Source organism: Pygocentrus nattereri, chromosome 11 (genome assembly GCF_015220715.1).
Source record: "Pygocentrus nattereri isolate fPygNat1 chromosome 11, fPygNat1.pri, whole genome shotgun sequence".
NCBI lineage: Eukaryota > Metazoa > Chordata > Actinopteri > Characiformes > Serrasalmidae > Pygocentrus > Pygocentrus nattereri.
Window position 1 is genome coordinate 26,659,692 of NC_051221.1, and position 24,330 is coordinate 26,684,021.

The 24,330-nt window shown below is 40.5% G+C and overlaps 1 protein-coding gene across 7 annotated transcripts in view; it reads right to left on the bottom strand.

The window, feature by feature from the left end:
* scaper (S-phase cyclin A-associated protein in the ER) overlaps positions 1–23,359 on the bottom strand; it is a 114,971-nt gene extending 91,612 nt beyond the window's left edge. For 2 of the 7 annotated variants that reach the window (XR_005130952.1, XM_037542712.1), the window contains exons 1-4: positions 23,058–23,359; positions 14,302–14,419; positions 7,557–7,630; positions 7,136–7,333 (exon numbers count right to left, since the gene is read on the bottom strand). Coding sequence is in view for 4 of the 7 variants with exons in the window: in XM_037542712.1 (XP_037398609.1) it covers positions 7,136–7,333; positions 7,557–7,630; positions 14,302–14,419; positions 23,058–23,231 (564 nt within the window). In the remaining 3 variants the exon portion in view is untranslated. Of the gene's footprint in view, positions 1–7,135; positions 7,334–7,556; positions 7,631–14,301; positions 14,420–18,247; positions 18,771–23,057 lie in introns of those variants that run through there. The other 5 variants (XM_037542709.1, XM_037542710.1, XM_037542707.1 and 2 more) reach the window with 5 other exon arrangements.
* Positions 23,360–24,330: the final 971 nt, after the last annotated feature.

The window sequence follows — 24,330 nt, forward strand, 5'->3', positions numbered from 1 at the left end:
AGAATGATAACAGGGTGATCTTGGGAGGAACACAGACAGACAAACCCTGCCACTCCAGGTTTTGAAGCCACTCCTCACTCTGACACTAATCTAATGTCATCATGCAAAAATAACATAAAATAATCACAACGCAAGTTTGCTCTGAGTGCATTGGTTAATTAACACTGTACTTAACATTATCATATAGTTTCAACAGTATTAAAAGCATATGCAGTGAATGTTTCACCATTGTGAAAAAGCTACAAGGTACCCTCTCTTATAACAGCAGTGCATTTATCTGCAAGTGAGGTGACAGTTAAACAGAATGCAACGCTTGCATTAAAAAGTATTTTTATAATGAAGCATTCTGCTGTACAAATACTGCACAGGTCAATATAATTTCCACGAACAGAAGATATATTGTGCTGCTCTACCGCAAAGCCTAACATGAATCCTCCTGGCCATACAGAGAAGCTAACCAACAATTATAAACAGGCTTAGACTAGTCTAGTCCTGTCCTATAAGAAGAATGTTAAACATACAGTTAAACATAGACTATTCAAATGGATTTTTAACCCAGAACTAAGCCTAACTTTAATCCCCATCTTAGAAGGAAGCTCGAGAAGTGTTAACGGAGAAGCTGCACAGGTGAGCAGTGACAAGCGCTCAGGCCCTGACGAGCCTGCTGATCTGAACACACAGGGAGGCAGGCAGGATGAGGGCAGAGATGCTGTGAAACAGATGTGTTAAAGATTGATGGGTGGACTGTAGGGAGGGGTAATTGAGAGGAAAGCTCCACAGTGCATTTAGTTAATAGAGGAGTCAGGCTAGTGAAAGATGTGTCCAGCAGGAGCCTGCTGATTGGAACTGGTTAACAACATACAGGCTAGCAGCGAACACACTTACAGAGACCAGTTAACAACAGCTCAAAAATGACTGATAGAAATGGTACAAAAGGCTTCATAAGATGGGACAAGCAACTTTGTCTTGCCTGTGTTTTTACTGAGGGTATAGCAATTTAATATGGTGGAAATGGGTTGCAAATGGAGACATCTGAAATAATCACATTTTTTGTACATTTTTTAACTGACTATAGTGCAATTGCGCTGTACACATACATACTTTAATCTTTTGTTCTACAATAAAATGTATTTTGTTGTTGTATTTTGAGCCAAATCAATCTATGAAGTATATGATTAAAGCTCTGAAGAATAAATACACGCAATGCAAATCAATGCATTTTAAACATGTACATTTTTGAACCTCAGAATTAAAAAAAAAAAAAAAACTCTGAAAATACAGTAATATGCAAAGGTTTGGGCATCTTAGTCAAGCTGCACGAAAATAAGTTAATATATCCTCTACAGAGAACAGACTCCTGCACATTTTCATGCACAATTATTATTTATTTGCTGAATTTTACATATTAGGGGAAAATAAATATAAATTTATAAAATAAAAAAACGTGGTCTACACAGAAGTTACAGCACATTTTATACTTTAAATATTTTACATTTTATTTAATATTTTATGTATTTGACTTTTTCCTGTAAAATGTCACATTTAAGTTTGTTTTCTTGTAGAGGATGTGTTAATTCAACAAAACATGCTATTTGACTATGGGTGTTAACATTCTTGCATATGACTGCATATGTACTGTTACACCCTTACTTTTTAGGCAGGTTTGGCTCAACCACCTTGCCAAGTACAGTGCATCACAAAAGTGAGTACACCCCTCACATTTCTGCAGATATTTAAGTATATCTTTTCATGGGACAACACTGACAAAATGACACTTTGACACAATGAAAAGTAGTCTGTGTGCAGCTCATATAACAGTGTAAATTTATTCTTCCCTCAAAATAACTCAATATACAGCCATTAATGTCTAAACCACCGGCAACAAAAGTGAGTACACCCCTAAGACACTACAGCCTAAATGTCCAAATTGAGCACTGCTTGTCATTTTCCCTCCAAAATGTCATGTGACTCGTTAGTGTTACTAGGTCTCAGGTGTGCAAATTTGTAGTACAGCTCTAACACTCGCTCATACTGGTCACTGAATGTTCCAACATGGCACTTCATGGCAAAGAACTTTCTGAGGATCTTAAAAGACAAACTGTTGCGCTACATGAAGATGGCCAAGGCTACAAGAAGATTGCCAACACCCTGAAACTGAGCTGCAGCACAGTGGCCAAGATCATCAAGCGTTTTAAAAGAGCATGGTCCATTCAGAACAGACCTCGTGTTGGTCATCCAAAGAAGCTGAGTGCACGTGCTCAGCGTCACAGCCAAATGCTGTCTTTGAAAGACAGACGCAGGAGTGCTGTCAGCATTGCTGCAGAGATTGAAGAGGTGGGGGGTCAGCCTGCCAGTGCTCAGACTATATGCCGCACACTACATCAAATTGGTTTGCATGGCTGTCACCCTAGAAGGAAGCCTCTTCTGAAGTCTGTACACAAGAAAGCCCGCAAACAGTTTGCTGAAGATATGTCAACAAAGGACATGGATTACTGGAACCATGTCCTATGGTCTGATGAGAACAAGATTACTTTGTTTGGTTCAGATGGTCTCAAGCATGTGTGGCGGCAATCAGGTGAGGTGTACAAAGATAAGTGTGTGATGCCTACAGTCAAGCATGGTGGTGGGAATGTCATGGTCTGGGGCTGCAGGAGTTCAGCAGGTGCTGGGGAGTTACATTTCATTGAGGGACTGGCCAAGCATGTCTCCAGACCTAAACCCAATAGTACATCTTTGGGGCATCCTCAAGCGGAAGGTGGAGGAGCACAAAGTCTCGAATATCCACCAGCTCCGTGATGTGGTCATGGAGGAGTGGAAAAGCATTCCAGTGGCCACCTGTGAAGCTCTGATAAACTCCATGCCCAGGAGAGTTAAGGCAGTTCTGGAAAATAATGGTGGCCACACAAAATATTGACACTTCAGGAACTGTCTCTTAGTTCTTTTCATTGTGTCAAAGTGTCATTTTGTCAGTGTTGTCCCATGAAAAGATATACTTAAATATCTGCAGAAATGTGAGGGATGTACTCACTTTGTGATACACTGTACAGCACTAAATCAAGATTCTAAGTCTATATCCACGTATAAGTTTCTGTATTTTTATTTCTGTCTCCCACCTCAACATTCATAGACAGACAGAGAGACAGACAGACAGACAGACAGAGAGAGAGAGAGAGAGAGAGAGAGAGAGAGAGAGAGAGAGAGAGAGAGAGAGAGAGAGAGAGAGAGAGAGAGAGAAGGAGAGTCGGTCATGATGAGATGAAGAAGCACTGTCCTTAGCACACGCTCTGGGGTATAAATCAGAGCTTGGAATGGAAAAAAGGTCTGATAAGAACTAATTAGGCCTTTGGGCTGTAGGTTAAAGATGTGGGTGTTATTAGAATATGAGCATAAATCAGCCAGCTGGGCCAATCAAGCCCCTGAGTGTGGGAGAATACAGTGCTGGCTGAGGATCAGCGCTCTCTACAGAGACACAATGGTGAGCCAAGTGGATTAACTAACTGTACTAACACTGTACTGCAACACATGCTGTCCAGCTCCCCGATGCCTTTTCTCTCAGAAGCACTTTTAAATAATGATGATTGTGATAACTGTGCTAATGATAGCTGCAATACACTTTCTACAAGATGTGTGTCTGTTGTCTTGACTTTCTATATTGCTATAGCAAATGTAAAAACATTTCAGCAATAGTTGAGAAAAAGATGCATTAAAAAGGCTGACTTGCATTTCCAGAAATTGTTTTTATTCCTTTTAGGTCTGTTAAACAATTAAAATAATTCTTCGAAATGAACAAACTTCTTTTGTGTAGTTAATTTGTCTTACTTACTCAAATTTGACAATATTGGTTACTACATTTGGTTATAGCTGTATGAATGGACAAAACAGGTGTCAGTATTTTTTTTCAATAATTCAATAACATTATGTTAACACAAATTGAACATAAAAAAAATATTAAAAAAAAAAAAATCATAAACCACATTACTGGCATCAAGTAAGAAAAACAGTGGCCGCTTGTTCCAGCTTCTCTGCAATTGTAGCCCTCTTGCACTCATACTGCTATACTACATTTGTTTCAAGGAGAACTGTCCACTGCACTGCTGTTTTGCTTCTCTACCGTGAGCACGGGCCAACATGGTCTACCGAGTTACTGGTACTGTGCATCAGTAAATGACACTTGTGACTCAACATGCTTCTGTGAAAACAATTCATGGAATGACAGTAGCAGGAATTAACTTTTATTAAGAGAGTCATTAGTGGAAGTTGCCATTTAAAAGTTGTATCTGATGAGGGGACTACACGTTGTGAACTCTTTCACAGCAATATTCAGTGGGTGAGCAGCTGAGCTTCTAGCTGGAACTACAAATTGTTCACAGCCTCAAACTAGAAAAATGTGTTATTAAAATAAATTGTGACCTTAATCGGTTGTGTTAACAGATGATTAGCACATTAACTTTGTCCCTGCTGTTTTCTCAGAAAAAAACTAAAAGATGTATTTGTTTCTGCTTTCCCATAAATTTGATGTAATAAAACAATTAAACAACTATTGCAACTGACCTATAAGCAGCAAACAGGCATACTGCAATCTCACACACTCTATCGTCCAGCAGCAAGATAAAATATTTTAATTCAGAACAAATGCCATAAGCAACTGACACAGGGCTTAAGGCTGAACATTAATGGCAAATTTCTTTTTACAAAGAGCAAATTTTCTATTTTCTGGGCTTGGCAGCCTGTTCTTCTTCTTGTTCAAGATATTTGAAGCTGCATTAAACAATCTTTTGCTGACCATACATGTGCAAGGCACAGAGAGGTAAACTGACTAAGGCAACAAGTATGAAAGGCCTTTACTGCTCTGCCAGTAATTCAGTGTCTGAGCACTATTATTCTATTATTTATATTTATTTTCTTTTTTGTCTTTCAGTTGAATTGTATTTAAAGTTCAAATAAATTCACTGTTAAAAAGACTGGTGCTTTTAAAAATAAATGCATGGTATTTCCAAAGTAATCATGTTAAATAATTACGATCTTGGTACTGACCAAAATAATCGTGATTCTGATTTTTGCCATAATTGAGCCTCTCTTGTGTGCTCCACTGAACAGCTGCCTCATGTACTTACACACTTCACATTTCAGTATTTTAGGTGTAAATGAGGAATACACTTGTCTCCACAGTTTGGTAGCTTATTGTTGGTGTCATGTTATCTGTCTTCGCTAATTCTGCTAGCGTCTGATACTCAATGTGTTAGATGATGCACTTCGTATCTGTTCATAGCATTTAAAGTTAAAACATTTTACATGTAGGTGAGAGGAAAAAATTTAACTGTTAGACTGACAAAATGTTTTCCTTCATTGCATGTAGTGATTCACATCATTTAGCATTGCAAATATAAAGAATACCGTAAAATACAAATCTATGCCGAGAATCAGCCAGTTCCAACCTACAGCCAATGGATCTTTGACAGTATTATTGTTGTTGCTGCAAAATAAAGTAATATATAAGGCATATTTTTCTGTATTCACTATACAGCTATAGTGCTGTTAGTGGCAACTGTAAAGCAGCAGTCCTAAGTAGACCCACAGACTCATAGATCCACAGCCCAAATACCTGAGGAGAGGTGTACAGTGGTGCGAGTGCACCCAGCGGTTGCGTGTATACCCACTGTGGCCAAAAGACTTACACAGCAGTGCTGTCAACAAACAGACCGCAAGGGGGTCCTGTTCAGCAGCAGTTGCCGCTAGCGCTCATGCTCAGCATAATTCCAGATTACACGCCAATCGATAAATCAGAGCCAGTACTACAGGGCACACAGCAGGAGCCCAGATTGAGCACTGCAGCACACTGTATCAGCCAGAGTCAACATACAGCGAGCCCTGCGGAGAGACGGCCATGCCAACACACACCGCACTGTATTACACACCCTTCTGCGCTGTGGGCTTCACAAAACATCCAAAGCACTAAAGAAATGTTTATATGGTCAGGTGAAGTAGGTCACCATACCTAACAGCAGTACACGTTCCTCCTTTTGCCCCTAGTCTTTTTAAGACCAAACAAAGTGCAAAGCCACAGCTCCCTGTTGAGTTTAAAACAGTCTTATCAGACGTCATCTTGGACCCTTCATTCGGAGCCCCCAGGGCTTTGCTCTCTCTCACACAAACTCATACAAAGACACACACACGATGAGGGTGGAGTGGGGTGGGGGACTTTGTTTACACACCATCATCAATCTGCACTCCCTCCAGGAAGACCCTAGAGAGCGACCAGTGATAATTCTCTCACCAGCGCACCTTCAAAGCCCTCTCTGACACAAACCAGAAAACAAAAGGAATGTTGAGAGGAGGAGAAAAACTCTGGAAAAACTCAACTTCTCTTTATTTCCCTCTAGTGTCCAAAAAGTGAAATAGCTCTGCTGGGCTTTTCAAAACTGAGTTTTATTCATTTATTTTTGTAACTTGAATTTTCATACAGGAATCCCACCCTCGCTCCGAATTTCAGTCAATCTCATCCAAGATCAACAGAAAATGGCAATTCATATCAATACCTCTACACTGTGAGCTACTCAAGTGTCTGACATCACTTCCTCTGTGACTGTGGGGTAGTAGTAAATCTGATTGACTCCCAAAGCCCAATCCACATTCCTGAAGAGTAGATGGGGTTATCAGGACTCTTTATTGAGAGGTCAGCCAGACTTTCCTCTGAGCGAAGGCCTAGTGTTTGCCAGGGAAAAAAATGGGAATACCAGAGAAATTAGGCAACACTCCCCCTCTGAGTGGACTTCCATTGGCAAGGCCAAGCAAAACTCAAGTAATACTTCTTACAGTCTGTTGTGTTGTGTTGTTTTTATCTATTAAATGGCCCAAAAATCTCCTCTTTTTTAAAGCCTGAAAAACAGTCTGTTTAAGGGACAAAAAGGAGTTTTTCCTCATGTAAAAAATTATTACTGTTTACAGTGCATAGACTTAAATAAAAATGCTAAATGGATCACAGGGAGCAAAAACATGAATACAAAAATATGTACAACACAGTAATTCAGAAATCTCCCCTGCATATTGTGTAGGGCTTGTTTCAAGTTCTAAATAAAATGCAAGTGAAAAGATTACAGTGAGATTTAAGGTTCTTGTGGTGGGACTGAACTCCTACCTTACACTCCACGACACTCTGGTCTGATTCACACGTCACGTAGATCTCATCCACGGCCCGACGCAAGTTATCAAACAGGAAGGCCCAGTAGCGCGCCCTCAGATCTACCTTCCTCGGCTGCCTGGTTTTAGTGGGGCTTTTCTCTGCTCCTTTCTCCAGCAAAGATCCTGCCACAGCCTTACAGTCCAGTCCTACAGGCTGCAACAACACGTGCCACAGCTCCTTTTCACTTATTACTTCAACATGGCTCATTTTACAAAAACACCCTACAATGAACAGCCGCCATTCTTACTAAACTACACATTTCTGAACATAGAAGCCAGGAATCTGCTGGCACACATGACATCAGAAATATGGTCTTTGGTGCCATCTAGTGGCATATAGGCATGTCAGAGAAACATAAATCTAAAAGAATTTCAACCTTTTTGTTCCTGTGTTGTCCAGAGTTGATTCGCTGAACTCTTGCATTGTTGTTGCTGTGAACCTTTGATTTTCCTGCAAGAATAAGAAATGACATAATATTAGAGAAAAAAAAAAAAAGTGCTATGACTTGAAATATGAAAAGGTTCTAAAATACTGTATGCATTCTCCTTTTTAATGTTCTGTTCCCTCTTGCTACTTTATCTATTGATAAATCAATAAAGCCATGCTTCACAGAACTCAACACCTGCTAAATTTCACTAGAACCTTTTTACTAGTTTGTAGTGCTGAGTGACTTTTAGAGGGCACACAAAAAATATTTTATAAATAAATGACATGAATGCAGCTTTACATTATTTTACTACATTATTTTTTCCATGGCAAGGAGGTGTACTGCAAATTTACAACAAGATGGCTGTAATGTTTATGACCAATTCAGACAGGATAAGAACTCTCCGTACAAACTACAACAAAGAGAGTCTTCGATTTACACAGTTCCTTTACTCCAAAAAAGAGTAGAAAAAAATGTGAACAAATTAGTCATTTCATCCATCCATCCATCCATCCATCCATCCATTTTCTAAGCCGCTTCTCCATCAGGGTCGCGGGGGGATATCCCAGCAGTCTTCGGGAGGAAAGCAGGATACACCCTGGACAGGTCGCCAGTCCATCGCAGGGCAGACAGACAGACACAGACAGTCACTCACACACTCACACCTAGGGGCAATTTAGCATGTCCAATTGGTCTGACTGCATGTCTTTGGACTGTGGGAGGAAACCGGAGAACCCGGAGGAAACCCACACAGACACGGGGAGAACATGCAACATCCACACAGAGAGGACCCTGGTCGCCCGGCCGGGGAGTCGAACCCAGGCCCTCCTTGCTGTGAGGCGCCTGCGCTACCTCCACGCCACCATGCTGCCCGATTAGTTCATTTCATGTACTCTAATCAGGTACCTTGCTATCTTAAGGTAATGCAGTGTGTTATTAGCATTCTCGACAGCTTGAGAATTTACAGCCAATATCACTGCATAAAATCAACCTTTTTCTGTCATTGTAAGTAAAATGTGTAACCCAGACAAATCTGATGACTTTTGCACTGTATATGGACCACTCCACCAAATTAGTTAAACTGCAGTCCCACAAAAGCACAAGCATTAAGACCTTTTTTACAATAATTTTATTAAGATTCTATAAAGTTTAGATTCTAGAAGAATTATACATTTATACATTATACATTTTATAACCAACTTGAACCCAGGGAAGAGACAGTGACATGCTAAACACACAAAAAAATGGTCATTTTTACGGTACCATCTACTGGAAGGTGGCTGTCCCAAACGTTAACCCCTACATTTTAACTTGTGAAAATAATAATTATATTTTCTTTGCATTTTTTCTATGCTATTTTTTTTCCTTTTTGATTTCTTGTAAAGTTATAAGATTTAGATTTATGACGAGTTTAATTTTAATTTTAAAAATGTTTTTAAAAAAAGCTGTGTCATGTTTTCATGTCACTACCAAAACACAAAGACGTTCGGCCCATAAGCGGAGCGTTATTTTAGCCACACTCCTGCATTTTAAAGCAGGAAGAGAGGCTGCATCCCTGCTCCTCATGGCCACAGGGTGAACAGTTAGATCTCATTGTTTTGAAGTAAATCTGTAGTAAAGTCTGAAAATACAATAATATTTAGAAATGTCACTACCCTAATACACAATTTTGCAACCGAGTAAACTTTTGTTGTGTGTTTTAATGAAAAGCATTATGAATTTACTCCAATTACTCCACATGTAATTGATCAGCCAATAAAGGTTTGTTGTCTTTAGCTTGGGTCTTTATCTTTTAGCTAAGAAGTAAAAGGGCGCGTACACCACATTTGATATTTATGAAAATGCACAAAAGTACATCGTATGCACTATATGTCTATATAGGTTTATAGACATGTACCCCTAATATATTTTTGAAAAACAAGAATATATAAAAGCCTTCATAAAAGCCTTTACATTTCTGAGAAGCTTTGCACTAGGTGTTGGAACATTGTTGTGAGGATCTCATTATATTCAGCCACAAGAGCATTAGTGAGTGTCAGGGACTTATGTTGGATAATTAGTTTGAATCGTAAATGCCTCTCCAAATGAGCCCTAAATGTATTGCATAGCGTTCTAACACTTCAGAGAACACAGTTCCACTGCTGCACATCTGTTTGTATGCAGATATGGCCATGTGATTGGTGAAGCACAGAGATCTCAGTGGTGTAACAAATTTTGTATTAGGCTTATTTTATGGTTTATACAGGTCAAATAAGCATAACTACAGGTCACTTTAATTTATTTACACTGATTGTTAGCTTTGGGTAAATGCACATTGTAACTCAAGCCATATTTTAGTCCGTTTGGGGATTTTACATGCAATAAATTTGTATCATGCTGGGTTTGTTTTTGTATGTATGGCTGTTTCTACCAGAGCTGCGCTAAACTCATTGCCATCATTTTTTAATGCCAGCTGCAGACTGAATATGTTTTCTGCTGCTGGTCCAGACAGCTAGCTAACCAGCACACCTCTGTTTATGAAACAGAAATAAAAGTGACCGACAGAATGTCAGAAATCCATGCAACTTAGCCATCAAGTATTCTTTTCTCTTTTTACTCCAGAATGTACGTGTAAACAGTCAAAAGAAAGAAAGAAGCTCCACCATTGGACTTACTTTCTTACACTTTACATCTGGTATGTATTTGTGTTTACGAGAGGAGTTTGCTAATTAGATTAACATTAGGAATTCTTTTTTTATCTAGATTGTGAACACATTGTATATAATCTGCTGTCTCTTTGCTCAGAGGAATCACATCATTATCTGCAAGGTAAGTACATTATTAGGTAAGTACATTAAGGTAAATCTAAATATTATTGCACTTAGACACTCCTTATGGCTGTAATCAACTTTATTTCAATTTTGACAGTTTATTTATAGCCAAGTATTGGTAGCCAATTTGTTTTACAAACAGTGCACCATGTAAATCTGATGTTTAACCAGAAACATGCAGAAATGTCTGGCAATTATAACAGATTAAATTCAGGGAAAACTGCTGAAATAATAAGGAAGTTTTATGTCCAATTATAAGAACTTGTATCTCAATACACGCGTTTTTGCTTACAACCAGACCTTGACAGCTCTGGCGGACGCACAGACATTTTTGCCTCAGACTGAGAACAACAGACATAGTGGCATCTATGTATTTATATCTAAGATTGGGATATAATAGGACATACTGTGTAGCTAAAAACAGCAGTAGAAGCAGCCATGATAAAGCCTGAGTTCTATCTATAATACTGTCGAGTTTAATAGATGTCGGCACGCCAAATGCATCAGAAATGACAAAGAAGCTTGTAAGTCTATCAGCTTCCATTGCTTGTTATTAATCTTACAGTAGCTCCAAACTGAAAATAATTAGTTTTGCACTGGACTATTTGGGATCAAGGCATACTCACAATGCATAAATATTATGGTTGTGAACAATTTAAATTATTAATCACGATTAATCACGGTAGTTTGTGTAGTATAGCTTATTTGTCTTACTAGTCTTATTTGCTCTAATTAGACTAATTTTTTTTCCATTTAAAAAGCAGTGCACTTTATTGTAGCTACATAACTGGGCAGAATAAGCTTAATCGGGAAGCATTTACTGCCTTGTACAAATTAAATTCCATAAAAGTTATGATTAAATGTGAAATTCCAACAAAAACAAAAAGTAGTGATTAGCAAATTCTGTCTGAATTGGTAAATTCTATAGATTGAAAACAGTACAAAAACTATTATGACTTCCAGACAGGTTTCCGCTCACATATTCCCAGAGACTAGACTTATTTAGGTCCTGAATGACATCTGTATAAACACAGACGCTGGCAAAATACTGGTGCTAGTGCCTTTTCATTTTAGTGGTGCATTTGATAGTGTCAATCATACCATTCTTTCAGACAGACTGAAAAACTGAGTTAGCTAGCTAGCGTTAGCGACCAAGACATTAGCATGCTATTAGCGATTTTTGTGCCTGTTATGAAGGACCATAATACACTGCTCAAAAAATAAAGGGAACACTCAAATAACCCATCCTAGATCTGAATGAATGAAATATTCTCATTGAATACTTTGTTCTGTACAAAGTTGAATGTGCTGACAACAAAATCACACAAAAATCATCAATGGAAATCAAATTTATTAACCAACGGAGGCCTGGATTTGGAGTCACACACAAAATTAAAGTGGAAAAACACATTACAGGCTGATCCAACTTTGATGTAATGTCCTTAAAACAAGTCAAAATGAGGCTCAGTATTGTGTGTGGCCTCTACGTGCCTGTATGACCTCCCTACAACGCCTGGGCATGCTCCTGATGAGGTGGTGGATGGTCTCCTGAGGGATCTCCTCCCAGACCTGAACTAAAGCATCCGCCAACTCCTGGACTGTGGTACAACGTGGCATTGGTGGACGGAGCGAGACATGATGTCCCAGATGTGCTCAATCGAATTCAGGTCTGGGGAAATGCCACCCCACACCATTACTGACCCACTGCCAAACCGGTCATGCTGAAGGATGTTGCAGGCAGCAGATCGCTCTCCACAGCGTCTTCAGACTCTGTCACGTCTATCACATGTGCTCAGTGTGAACCTGCTTTCATCTGTGAAGAGCACAGGGCGCCAGTGGCGAATTTGCTAATCCTGGTGTTCTCTGGCAAATGCCAAGCGTCCTGCACGGTGTTGGGCTGTGAGCACAACCCCCATCCGTGGACGTCGGGCCCTCATACCATCCTCATGGAGTCGGTTTCTAACCATTTGTGTAGACACATGCACATTTGTGACCTGCTGGAGGTCATTTTGCAGGGCTCTGGCAGTGCTCCTCCTGTTCCTCCGTACACAAAGGCGGAGGTAGCGGTCCTGCTGCTGGGTTGTTGCCCTCCTACGGCCTCCTCCATGTCTCCTGGTGTACTGGCCTGTCTCCTGGTAGCGCCTCCAGCCTCTGGACACTACGCTGACAGACACAGCAAATCTTCTTGCCACAGCTCGCATTGATGTGCCATCCTGGATGAGCTGCACTACCTGAGCCACTTGTGTGGGTTGTAGAGTCCGTCTCATGCTACCACGAGTGTGAAAGCACCACCAACATTCAAAAGTGACCAAAACATCAGCCAGAAAGCATCGGTACTGAGAAGTGGTCTGTGGTCCCCACCTGCAGAACCACTCCTTTATTGAGTGTGTCTTGCTAATTGCCAATAATTTCCACCTGTTGTCTCTTCCATTTGCACAACAGCATGTGAAATTGATTGTCAATCAATGTTTTGCTTACTAAGTGGACAGTTTGATTTCACAGAAGTTTGATTTACTTGGAGTTATATTGTGTTGCTTAAGTGTTCCCTTTATTTTTTTGAGCAGTGTATTTTTGCAAATGTTTTTTAAAAAGGTACTAGTTCTTAGGATGTTTTAAGCTTTAATATTTAATGGTTTTATAATTCTGTATTTGTGTGAAACATTGCCATTACACTTGCTCTACAAATAAACTTGCCTTGCCAAGATAAAAACCGATCCAGTTTTCAAAGTGGATTTTTTGCTGTTCTTCTGTTATACAAGAGTTCCTCTTCCGCAACCTTTTAAGACCTTTCTTGTTGTACTTTGAACTTAATAAGACACACATTTTCAAAAATAGACAATTCTGGACTGTAGGAAGGCCAGCCTAAAACTCACACTCCCTGATTGCACAGCCATGCTGTTGTAATATGCAGAATGCTTGGCATTGCCATGCTGGATTAATCATGGGTGTCCCTGAAAAAGACAGCGTCTAGCAGCCAACAAATATTGCTCTAAAATGTGTTCAGCCTGAACACTGCTTTCAAATGTGCAAATGACTTACTACACCTTCATATCACAACTGGCTTTTGAACTTCACATTCACAACAATCTGGATGGTGCTTTACCTCCTTGACCCAGAGAACACAACATCCATAATTTTTTATTTTTATTTTTTTGTGAACAACTGTTTTGTTGACTTTAAGCAAATCAGTTGGCATATGTTTTTATCATAAAGTCACAGAACTTCCCTATTTCATCCCCTTGCAACTGATACACTGGACTTGACATTCTGCAACAATCAACAAAATTCACGTCATTCATTAGCCGGAAATTGCTTTGACCAGCCACCAATTAATCCCATTGTTTTAAAGTTGTATTTGAATGAGAGGACTACAATAGAAGAGTCAGAGCGACAGCAAGCAAGTAGCTGGGCTTCAGGATGATATGGATTGTTTGAAAGATCAAACCATCAATAGCCTCAGTTAATATATAAAATGTTAGTAACGTGTTAATTTATTGTAAAAATGTAAAATATTACATTTACTTCTGTGCTGGGACAAGCTCACTAGAAATGCTTTATGAATATAAGTTCCTGAACCTTGACAAAACCTGATAAAAAAAAAGAGCCCTGTGAAGTCTATTTAACACCACCACTAGCGCAGGAAAAGCCTTTGGATCTGGGGCAGCCTGTTCAAGTACAGCGACCCCAGAGGATTGAAGAGGCTCAAGAACAAGGACAGCCTTGTAGCAGCAGGTAACTAAAAACATGACATTCGGGACACTAACCGTTCATACATCACATTAGCTACGGTAATGGACCGTGTATGGTGATGAGTACAGCTAACATGGGTTACAGTTATTTTGTAAATGCAAATGGTATGTGTGGGTGTGTGTACGTGTACATGCCTTCCTCCTCCTTGTTCTCCAGAGGTACACTCCAAGCAATGAGGTTACGAGCGGCACGTCCCTCCTCTGCTACGATCTTCCTTACCTTATCATGGCTGTTGGAGCGCTGGAAAGAAGCCTGCACAAAGGAAACAGACAAACAAACAGCATGTCTGCTGTAAACTCTGTGACAGAAAGTCACAGCGCTGCAGCGCTGGACTGCATTTATAAAATTTTGTCATAATATTTTCCAGATATGTCACTGCAACATGGCATAAGATAATTATTAAGTGTGCATTAATGAAATTATTGGGCCCCACATCCTGCTGACAAAGCCTGTTTTTGTTTTGCTTTGACTGAACTGTTTTGTTCTGTTTTGCTTAAACCAAAAAAAAATTGACTCAACATTATAAACCTTTGCTATTTATTAGGGGTGGGAATCTCTAGGCAGCTCAGTATTCAATTTGATTTCTGATTCAGGGCATCTCAATTTTAGCTGAATCTGAAAGCAGCCTAAACTGTGTGCATGTTTAGTCATTTCACCATGTAATAATCTAACTACATATTAATTTAATCTTTTAAGTGTTTCATATTCAAATAAGCATGCATTAGTGTGATACTTTTCGCAAAGGAAGACAAAGAATCCTACTTTATAAAGTCTCTGGCTACATGTGGGTTTATTTTATTTGACAGGAGTGGAAACTCAAGAGTCTACACAGAAATTTGATTAAGACATTTTGACAATTATTTCAGAATGTTTATAGAGAGAAATGCAATGGATCCAAGTATTATTTTTCTTTTCCTGATATTTCAGAAAACAACACACAACACACTTCAGATTTTGTTAGCCAGTACCATTAACATTAGAAATCAATATAACTATACGACAACACCACCATATTTTAACCATTCAGGTTGCAAATGGTTGCAATAAATGCTGTGTCCTGTGATCCACTGTTGTTATGGGTGGCAGTCTGTGCTGTGCCTGTAAACAGTCTGATGTTAAAAATGCAGATTGGACAGCGCTGACGTGCTATGGGAGAGGAAAGCATGCTCTGACTTGTTTGGTGTGAACAATGAGTTACCACCAGCATTGAACTGACCCCCAGGATTCACTTGGGTGTGGATGGAGACCTGTGATTTTTGACGGACAATGGTTTAGTTTTTTTATGTGGACCTGTGCACAGGTGTTCACATCTTTCAAAATGGATCAAACTAAAGAAAAAAGTTTAATAGGTCCACATCAAACAACTTAGGTGTGAATAGCCCCTAGAGTCAGAATTCTTTAGAGTCGTAGTAATAGAAATCATATCTCACAGAACGTTATTACACTAAAAGGTTATGAATATGCTGCCCAAAACAGTATTCTTGATATTTGTTGGCCTAAAATATGTATTTTCTTAAATATATTTATGGCAAAAAGGCATATGCTGGGCGTTGTACAAAAAAATACTAGCCAAAGAAAACTTTGTATTTACTTTAACATCATGAACATTACTTAGAAAAGCTGAGTAGACATGGGCAGGTTCACCGTTCATTTTGCACAATAAACAAAACAGCTATATTTGTGTTATAGACATCACAGTCTCAGGTTCTTATCACCATCACTGTGAAGCGGGTATTTTTTGCTATAATTAACAATTTCACATCAGACCACTCTGAATGACTCTGAATGTTTATATCATCTCAACAGCTTTATTATTCGTCTAGGTTTGGCTTTGGGCTCAAGTCATCAAGCTAAAAAAAGAAAACTAACGATGTGACAAAAACTCTGTTCATGCTCTTGCTCACTTGCAGAATTTAAACATTACAAAGAGTGCTCGGCTATAACAGTGAACACTAGAGGCCACTGAAGTGTATTTTGCTTTAAAAACACCAGATGCCTTTAATTACATGCTTCTTTCTCCAGCTCTTCCAACATGATACTGGGACAGAGATCTAGTTTTCACCTTTCGGTTTTGACACTTTGTGCGACATTGGATGGATCATGGGAAATGAACTAATGCCAGATCTCTCGCTCTTACTTGCCTTCTTTCTTTCACTCTCTTGCCTAATGTCATCTCTCAGCATGGATCAGGAACCCATGAACAAAGGCCAAAAGCCACTCTGTTTTGCACTCCATAAGCATGGAGACCAACTTCTGATAGCCCTTTTGTTAATGCTTTCCACTAAGAGCAATGCTATCAAAGCAAAGCAGCATTTAAGAGTCATTTTAATAATATATAAATTCTACATTTATAATTCCAAACATTGTTAATTCCATCTAGGCCTTCACACTTAGCATACAGATGACAGTCACAATGCAGGCTGAAAAGTGACTCAACTACTTTATTCTCATTGATGTCGTGACTGTATCACATGATCATTCTTGTCTCCGATGTAACTGTTATTGCCTTAGGTGGGTGCAGAAACTCATAGCACAGCATTATAGTAGACAAAATGCCTTAATCAGAGCTGCTAGCAATCAGCATTTAAGCCACTTACACTTATTCTAGACATTCTGAAATAACGTAAGCAAGAGCATGCCGAGTAAATAACAACACTCTAATAGGTTCAAAAAATGAAATCCATATGTGCCTATGCTTATGTGATGCAAACTGTGAGCATGAACAGAGAGGGGAGTTTTTGGGTAAGGTTCATTAGGTTTCACACATGCATAAACAGCACACTGTCCTGGCCTGCTACAATCTGATGTCCCTAGGCTTAATATATACAACTGACCTACTTTAGAGCAGCAAGGCAGCATCTTCAGTTCAAGCTCTATTCTCTCCTCACACACTATTCCCTCACTATTCACTGTGAAAAGAAGGGCAATGGACAACTGCACAGGCTGACTAAATGATCCTGAATTTTAAAAAGTGCACATAAGCAACCTCAGCCTTGTTGTCTGCCAGGAGGTTATCTGACAGTAAATATTTACTTCTGGTTTCCTGGGCTTTGGCAGGCATCAGATGGCAGCTGACCGCTGAAGTAAAGTGCAGGGTCCATATTCAGATGGCTCAGGATGGCTCGGGAGCCATTTAAAGCGCCTGGTGACTAAGACAAAAAGCATGAACTTGGGCACACCTGATGCTACAACAGCTCTTTCTGAAGAGCGTACAGCAGCCTAACCGATTGCACAGGCTGGGATTATGAAGAGAGGCTCCCCCCTTCATCCACTTAATCACCTGCAGGCCCCTGCCACCTGGCTCACAGGGAACACAGAGGCCACCTATGCAAGGTACTGACCACTGTCATATGACAGTGGCACCAATCCTGGATCTAGAGTATCCCTGACCTCTTTTCTCAGCTTGAAGGCATCCAACTGAACTCCTGTATGCTTGCTGCATATAGGAAAATGGAATATACTACACTATGTTGTCAGTTTAATACAGTACAATTTAATTAATATTTATTATCTTTGTATGCAGTCATATGCAAAATGCACATTTTTTTTGTAGAATTTAACATAATGGGGAAAATAAAAATGTTGCCTGTGCATGTTTTCTAATAGGTTAAATTGAATGTGTGCTAATGGTAGAAAAATGCCATCTTTAAAGTGTTTCCTTGTAGAAAAAGAGTTAACATTTTTTGCTTAGAAACAAAAACATGTAATTAAACATGTAATCTGCCAAGGGTATTTTGCATATGACTCTGTAAAGTATGATGAAATTCCAAAAGGTCAAAATGTAAGGCATCAGGCCTTACATCAGAGAAAACACAAGGATATGAAAGGCAGGCCAATTCCAGGACCAGATCTGGGAAGCACACGAGGTCAGAGGCCACACTAAGGGCTAATAGCTTCTATTCACATGCACAGAAAGAAGCACTCTAGTCATCTCAGTAGAGATAAGGTTTCATGTCTATAAGCAGGTTTAAGCATAGAGGCATGCACTTGAGAGAGAGAGAGAGAGAGAGAGAGAGAGAGAGAGAGAGAGAGAGAGAGAGAGAGAGAGAGAGAGAGAGAGAGAGATTAGAAGGTACGTACAGAGTAGAAGTAGAGTCTGTAAGCAGGTTCTTCATCCTTATCCGACCCTGACATACTTATACAGCGCACTTCAAGCAACCTGTTTCCCCCTAGCCGGCATCATAGCCACTGCATGCATGGGGAGGCATCGTCATCTGACAGCACGACTCAAAATAGCCACGCAGAGTGAGTGCCTCCAAGCTCCAGCAAGTTGGCCAGCCGTGTCGACTTCTCTACCAATCAGGAGAGGAGAGGGCGCTGCTTAGCAGGCCGGCGGCTGGACAAGCCTTCTCACCCTGACTGCTCCTGAGCTAATCACAGCTGAGCTTCTCAATGCTCTGTTCTGCCCTGCTGAGCTCACACTATCCCTCTCCAGACCAACGCCACAGTGCTGCAGTGTCCGCTGCTACCACTGCTAATTTCTCTCTCTCTCTCTTCCTCAAACAACAGCAAAACACAGTCACTCCGTGCTCTGTCTTCCTCTCTGTGATCTCTCTTTGCATGCAGTCATGTGTACATGACAAGCCGGCCCACTCAGCCATCCCCGGGCTGCCGCTGCTGGAGGCTGCAGCCTGTGCTTGTCAAAGCACCTGCAACACACACACACAGCCTCCGCATCTGATTGGACTCGGCAGCGCAGCGTGTGACTCATGCCAAACCCCGGGATGTAAACAGAGCCATGCTGACGAAATGAGGGAGAGAGAGAGAGAGAGAGAGAGAGAGAGAGAGAGAGAGAGAGAGACACACACATGAGAAACAATGCTTTGATAGCATTGCTCTTAGTGGAAGTAAGACAGCAGGAAAAAAGGTCACTTGATTTTAAAACCATATTTTTTAAAAAAAAAGTTAAAATATCACAGCAGGACATCTGAAAGCAGTATATAAATGTCAATGAGTGAAATCAATTTTGCATTTAAAGGGCCCATATCATGGAAATTTCTCTTTTTTTCTTTGAAATGAAAGAGTTTAATGTAGCATATAAACACACAGTTTTAAAAGATATTCTTCACTCTCCAGTCCATACATGGAAACTAAGTAGAAAAAACAGCTGTTTTCAATTCACTGATTTTGTGATGTCATAAAAACCAACATGCGTACATACATACATCCATTAAGCCTACAGTAGTTTAGCCCCGCACATTCATACTTAAGGTTTTAAAGAGTGTTTCAGCATGGACTGCTTTTTTAATTGGGCGCAATCAAAAAGTAGCTCATATATCAGTCATACAGGCAGAGTAACAAAAACAGCCTGTCTATGTCTTAACAATAAAAATGGAGGCTAGGAAATGAAAGATGGCTGTATTTGGTACATAAACCCAACCAAACACCATAATGGACCTCTGGGGGGAAAAAAAAATTCCAAGAAAAATGTAAGATATGGGTCCTTTAAGGGAAATACACTCAAAGGAATCAAATAAAAATCATGATTTATTCTTGCATCAAAGTAAATAATTTAAACATTTACAGTGCCCTCTGGAATACCTGGCACCCTCCATAAAAATGAACCAAAAAGTCTCTGGTCTTATGCTTAAAATGAGAAAAATCTAATCCTTTAAAGATAAAAATAACCATGTTTCTCTCAAAAACAAGTGCTGAATACTGGGGCACACCTGTATTTAGCACTTTGTTCAACTTCCCCTTTTGAAGATAACAGCACAATTTTTTCTCTTGTAATTCTGGATGGGAGCACAAAGATAAGGAATAAGAGATTATTTATCCATACATAATATCCCCATTATGACTCTTCATGCCAAACCTTCTTCCTCATATGTTTGAAGTTTTTAGAAAGCTCTATTTCTACCGTGTCTGGTTCCTAACAAAGATCCAGTAATGCTTAGTGAACTGTGCTAAACTGTGAGAGACTGAGGGATATGAAGGGATATGAGATTTGAAAACAAAAAGACATCTTTAAAAAGGTATACAGTAGATTACTGAGTGTTCATAATATTGTGATTCAGCTTATGTAACCTAATAGCTAAATAACTCATTACATAGATCACAAACCCATCTTATTCTTAGTCAATTATAATTCAGAGATCTGGATCAAGATGGGTGCAACTAAATGTACACCGAGCACACAACAGTGTTCATGACAAAGCCAATAACTATAATAAACTATTTATAACTAAAGTGATGACAGTCACAGCACATTCAGTATAACCACACAGGCAACCTATGATTATACTTTACAAAACACTGGAAAGCAATACAAGACGGTCAGTGCAATCAAAATGATCTGGAACTGCTTGATTGTAATGAGGTAGCACAGTTACCTGCACACACACATTTTCTAACCCATTTGTCCTTCTGCATCACGGGGGGTGCTAGAGCCTATCCCAGCAGTTGTTGGGCAGAAGGCAGGATACACCCTGGACATGTTGCCAGTCTCTGAATTTACAGATCAAATTAATTGCAAAGAGACTGTAATTATAAACCGGAGTAGTAGCTGTAGGTATCAAAAATTTCAAGCCATTCTAATGCCATCTAAAGCCACTTTTTGGAGTCAGTCATTCTGTGAACTTGTCACACTTGTGCATATCATTATACAGCAGTTTAATCTAAAGATCTTTAAAAGTAGCCAATACCACACCACTAATGCTAGATTTATCTAGTTCTTCAATGTTACGTTAGTACCCGAGTATGAGTATCAGTGGTATGCATTCACTTCCCACATAGGGCTTAATACAACTTAGACTAGCTCTACCTAAACAAGCATGTTTGAAGCTTTTAACAGTCACTCGGGGGAAATGTTATGTACTCTGTAAGACCATGCATCATGTCAGCCGGACACAGTAAATGATTGTTAAAGCTTCTACATTTTGTTTTTTTTTTTTTAAATCCATACATTTTTTTCAGATATATTCAAATGCTACTCACTGAAAATTCAGATATTCAAATGGTAAAAAGGTTCAAATGTTCACTGGCGGGGTGGGATCCTACTTGAATTCTGAATTACTAATTAAAACAAAGGTATACATACACTATATGGTCAAAAGTATTGGGACATCCCTCCTAATTATTAAATTCAGTTGTTTCATCCACACCCAATGATAGCAGGTGGATAAAATAAGCACATAGCCTTGCCGGCTTGATAGACAAAACAATGGCAGCAGAACTGGCAGTACTGATGAGCTCCATGACTTTAAACATGGCACCATCACAGGATGCCACTTTTGCCACAAGTCATTTTGTGAAATTTCTGTCCTGGTAGATTAGCACCTCTCAAATGTAACTGCTTTTATTGTGAAATCAAGGCATGTAGGAGCAACAACAGCTTGGCCACGAAACGGCAGACCACACAAGCTCACCGAGTGGGGCTGATAAGTGCTAAAGTGCACAGGGCCTATCCTCTTTTAAATCACCCTCTACAGAGTTCCAAAAAACATCAGCAAAAGAACTGCATGTTAGGAGTTTCATACAATGGGCTTACATGGCCGAGCAGCCTAACTTCAATATGCACAATGCCAACCATGATGACACCTGACTGCATTGTGTCAACTTTATAGTTTGGTGGAGGAGGGATGATGCTATAGGATTGTTTTACAGGGGTTGGCCTAAGCCCCTGAGTCCCAGTGAAAGACGTCTTGATGCTTCAGAACATCAAGGTATTTTAGACAGTTGTATGCTTTCAACTCTGTGTGAACAGTTTGGGGAAAGCCCTATTCTGTTCTAGCACAAATGAGCTCCAGTGCACAAAGCAAACGTGCGGAAGAACCTGACTGGCCAACACAGAGCCCTGACCTCAACACCATAGAACACCTTTGAGATGAATTAGTACAGAGAGTGCGAGCCAGGCCCTCTCGTCCAACATCAGTATCTGACCTCACAAATGCTCTTCTGGATGAATGAACACAATCTCAAACAGACACACATCAAACTCTTGTAGAAAGTTTCCCAGAAGAGTGGGAGTGGACCAACTCCATATTAATGAATATGGATTTAAAATGTGTCATGAAAGCTCCTGTCCATGTACGTGTCCTAATACTTTTGTCTATCTACTCAAAACTCTACACCATAACATCTTCAGCACTAAGACTTAAGCTGAAGCCTTGGAAAATGTACATACATATTGTATCCTTTAGCAACAAGCATGTTTTTTATGTGAAGCACTTTATTGCTGCACTATTAAAGATTAGTGTTCAACAACTCTTAACTCATAAAATTAAAGGGCATTATTACTCCTACAGCCTAAAGAAGATCAAGGGGGGGGGGCTCCAGCAGCTTCAGCCTTTATGAAAACCAGTTTTCTCCCTCTTGCATCTGTTTTGCAGATGCGAAGTCTGTCTGGAGCTTAGATCAACAACAGTCATGCATGTATCTAGGTCAAGGGTGAGGACCTCAAGAGGGTCTGATTTCTGCACATTCTGGGTGATTTTGCTGCAACTCCAGCTGATTCAACTCATCATTTTACTGCCAGGGTCACATAGGGTCTTAGAGCAAAGCCAGAGCTGCGCTCTCGTCGCTCAGCCCCCCACCCCACCTGTCAGTGACAGTGACGAGCTCAGAGCAGCACCTGGAGCGTTTCTCTCACTGCAGTCAACTTCTGTTTTTCTTCTTGCTGCGTGTTACTATGGCTGTGAAACCTGTTCTACGCCTTTCGGTGTCAAAAACAAACAGCGTGGTGGCGACGCTGTAAGCGCTAACCTAACTAACTACGTGACAACAGTGCTCAGTTCTGGAGCGAGCATCTGGTCAGCTCCTCCACCGCGGACACAAACTTCTGTCGGTCAGCCGGCGCGCCAGTAGCGCTGCAGCCCGAGTGACCGCGCAAAAGTCGCCGCTCAGCGCTGCGACCGGTCAAACTGTAACGGGCCGCGGAGCCGTAACGTACCTTGAGGGCGATGTTGATGGGCGTACTTCTCCCTTTCCCTCCTCCGTGAGAGGAGCCGGAGCTGTTACTCCCTGACCTCTCCCTCCCGTCGCCGCTCTGGCCGCCTCTCGGCCCGAGGCGGTGCTGCTGGCCAGCGCCACGTCGTCGACCATCGTGGCGACTATCTTTAGACATGGACTCTTTCTTCGCCTCCTCAACTCGGCCCGAACTCCTGAGAGTAACGGCTGGTAACTTAGCAGCGAAAAGGCTGGGAAATTGAACAGGCCTCCTCTTCTTTCTCTGCCCCTCTCAGCGCCGCGCGGCAAGACCGGTCACTGCGCATTAGCGCCGCCAGCTGGGCTGGAGAGGTGACCATCACAGTATCCCTGAGCTCTGAAGCCTCTTATCTTCAGCCTTTTTACCTCCTGACGATATCAGCAACTCAGTTTGAACAAATGTGAACGTTTTTTTAAACCAGGAAAAAAATGATATGCAAAAAGTAAAATTTTAACAGATCAAAATTCAAATCTGACTAAGATGGTAGTTCAGTTTTCACATAAAAGTTACGTTTCAACACACAGAAATTCTAATCACTTAAATGATTAAACGTCCATCCATCCATCCATTTTCTAAGCCGCTTCTCCGTCAGGGTCACGGGGGGTGCTGGACCCTATCCCAGCAGTCTTCGAGTGGAAGGCAGGATACACCCTGGACAGGTCGCCAGTCCATCGCAGGGCAGACAGACAGATACAGTCACTCACACCTAGGGGCAATTTAGTATGTCCAATTAGCCTGACTGCATGTCTTTGGACTGTGGGAGGAAACCCACGCAGACAGGGGAACATGCAAACTCCACACAGAGAGGACCCTGGTCACCCGGGCGGGGAATCGAACCCAGGCCCTCCTTGCTGTGAGGCAACAGCGCTAACCACCACGCCACCGTCTTACTGGAAATTGAATTATGTGCAAATGCAATTTAAGATTCATTTGTATCACAGAACTAACTTTATATCTAATGGTTCAATTTCCAGTAAAAAGAAGCCAATTCAAATGATTTCAAATTTAATTTGAATTTCTACAAGTCAGTGTTTTTTAAACACATAGCAACATTCTAACTTCCAACTGAATTTTCAAAGGTAGTGAAAAAGCAGTTGAAAAACTGAAAGAGCTTAGAGCCCATAGAAAGCAGGGTCCTCAGCTCTGCCTCAGAGCTTTTAGCACGGAGCTGAGCAGCTACCAGGAAAATCTATTTTGGAGTTTTCCCAAAATAAAAACCATTTTGCCATTCTGCCAT